Source organism: Alosa sapidissima, chromosome 14, assembly GCF_018492685.1.
Source record: "Alosa sapidissima isolate fAloSap1 chromosome 14, fAloSap1.pri, whole genome shotgun sequence".
In the NCBI taxonomy this organism is placed as follows: Eukaryota; Metazoa; Chordata; class Actinopteri; order Clupeiformes; family Clupeidae; genus Alosa; species Alosa sapidissima.
Genome location: NC_055970.1, coordinates 5,208,693 through 5,211,192, shown reverse-complemented (window position 1 = coordinate 5,211,192; position 2,500 = coordinate 5,208,693). Strand labels below are relative to the sequence as shown.

General features: G+C 44.8%; 1 protein-coding gene across 7 annotated transcripts in view; it reads right to left on the bottom strand.

Moving 5' to 3' along the window:
- LOC121682331 (C-myc promoter-binding protein-like) overlaps positions 1-2,500 on the bottom strand; it is a 37,951-nt gene that overhangs the window by 23,735 nt on the left and 11,716 nt on the right. For all 7 annotated transcript variants that reach the window (XM_042062432.1, XM_042062431.1, XM_042062434.1 and 4 more), the window contains exon 3: positions 983-1,226. In XM_042062432.1, the coding sequence (XP_041918366.1) occupies positions 983-1,226 (244 nt within the window). The remainder of the gene's footprint in view (positions 1-982; positions 1,227-2,500) is intronic.

The window sequence follows — 2,500 nt, the reverse complement described above, 5'->3', positions numbered from 1 at the left end:
CAACATTTTCCATTACTTATAATGCAGAGAATACCCCAAAACACACACTATTCCTATAACAGAACTCTACTGAGATGACAGGGAGGGAGAAAGTATAAGTATAAGTAAGTATATATACTTTTTTGATCCCGTGAGGGAAATTTGGTCTCTGCATTTAACCCAATCGGTGAATTAGTGAAACACAAACAACACACAGTGAACACACAGTGAGGTGAAGCACACACTAATCCCGGCGCAGTGAGCTGCCTGCGTCAATGGCGGCGCTCGGGGAGCAGTGAGGGGTTAGGTGCCTTGCTCAAGGGAACTTCAGCCATGCCTACTGGTCGGGGCTTGAACCGGCAACCCTCCGGTTACAAGTCCAGAGTGCTAACCAGTGGGCCACGGCTGCCCCAAGAGAGAGAGAAAGAGAGAAAGAGAGAGAGAGAGGGAGAGAGAGAGAGTGAAATGTCATCTCTCCAATGTTTTGTTTTGTTTTCATTTCCCTGTGGGTAATACACATTGTAGCTGTCACATATTACCAGGGGTTCCCGTACAGACAGAATCCAAGATGAGGAAGTTACATGGTCATTATATGCCACACTCTGCCAGAGTATAAAGTAAAATTCCACTCCACTAAAGGAACAGACTAACTCTTATCATGACTTCAGATCACAAGCTGAGGCAAGATATTGCCCTCCATTTCACACATAACACCAGCTGGCTAATGTGACTAAAAAGATCCGCTTTGCCCTGATTTATTTTCAGATACACTTCCAGATATCATCTTAAGTTGTTAATTTTTTTCTGACTTACTGGTTTGAAGCATTTTGTGGTAAGGAAATACATCTTATGACGGCAAAGATAAAGATTGTCGCCTACTGTGTCATTTTAGTGTGATATTAGTCTTAACTTTGAGTCTAAGACCAAAACAGTGTACTTTTTGATCCTTGATTTTTGAACCCTGCTGATACGTGTCTGTACAGTATAAGGAGATGAACGTTACCATGCTGCTGTTAAGATTCTTCTCCACTTTGCAGAAGGTGTGCGGTGGAGATTCGCCCTTTCCCGGTATGATGACACAGATGTCCGTCACAGCGAGCGAGGCGTGTGATTGGCTCTCCGGCGCTCGGCGATAGGTGATGTAAATGCGCTGGGAAGAGCCGCTCAGGTTGGCCGGGCGACCGCCGGGAGTGGTCTGGACCAGGTGGCAGCCCTGCTTCAGGCGCTCCTTCCATTCATACAAAACACTGTGGGACAGAGGATGGAGGAACACCTCAACACACCAACACCCCATAACAAGACACAGACATACAGACCACAATGTGAAAAGTGAATGGAGAAAAAAATATGTACCACCTCAACTGATTCATTTTCCCCATTTTTGGATTGAGGCAGGTTACAGTGCTCTCAAGATTTATTGGCACCCCTGGTAAGCAAGTTCTGTTGTCAAGGGCCTTTATTGGGTTTTGGTGATTTAGTGCCAAATGCAAACAGCAGTACACAATGGCCATTTGCTAATACTTGTTCTTTAGGCTTGCTATAATGAGTACAAATTGGTGGATTTCACAGAAACAGAAGACTGTGAGCTCATTATGTTAGGTGACAGTTGTTTCAGTTGAATGAGTGCAGAACTCACACAAGCCTGTCTTCTGTTGTTTTAGGATTCTTCCACAATTTATCACATAGTAATGTAACCAATTATGCTATATGCTACTCCATTTATCATGGCTGAAAAGTACAGGTCCATGCAAAAAAAATGAAACCAATTGAAAAATCGAGGATGAACACATGTTGGCCATCAGATGGGGAGCAAATGTCTGTGTTGTTTGCAGTTACACGCAAGATTCATTTGTCACAACACTTATTACTAGCTAATTACTTAATGACTATTATGTACAATCCAACAATTAAATAGTGTGTACGTGTGTGTGTGTGTGTGTGTGTGTGTGTGTGTGTGTGTGTGTGTGTGTGTGCGTGCGTGCGTGCGTGCATGTGTGTGACGCACATTAGCTCACTAATGTAGGCACACTCATTTGAGTGTCACAACAGGGCCCTACAAACACAGCTCTGAGTAAGTGCAGTTGGAGCGCACGGCTCTGCCTTTCTCAAGTAAAGTCTTTCATTGGTTACAATAAGGACATCTGTCTCCCGCTAAGAACAAACAGCTCAGGGCTTACTCCCTCGTTAGGAGATGATTCATTAATACACACACCCTCACACACACACACACACACACACACACACACACACACACACACACACACGCACACGCACACGCACACAGACACTAATCTCCTGAGTAGCAAAGCCTAACTGAGGAGTGATGGACGAAGCACTGACCCAATGTATGTACGCGTGCACACACACACACACACACACACACACACACAGACACACACACACACACACACACACACACACACACACACACAGAGAGAGTACTTAAAGGATATCTGCATGCCAGCCATCCTCTGATAGCCCTGTTGAGTGTGGATAAGTGCCCCTCTCCCACTGACAGAGA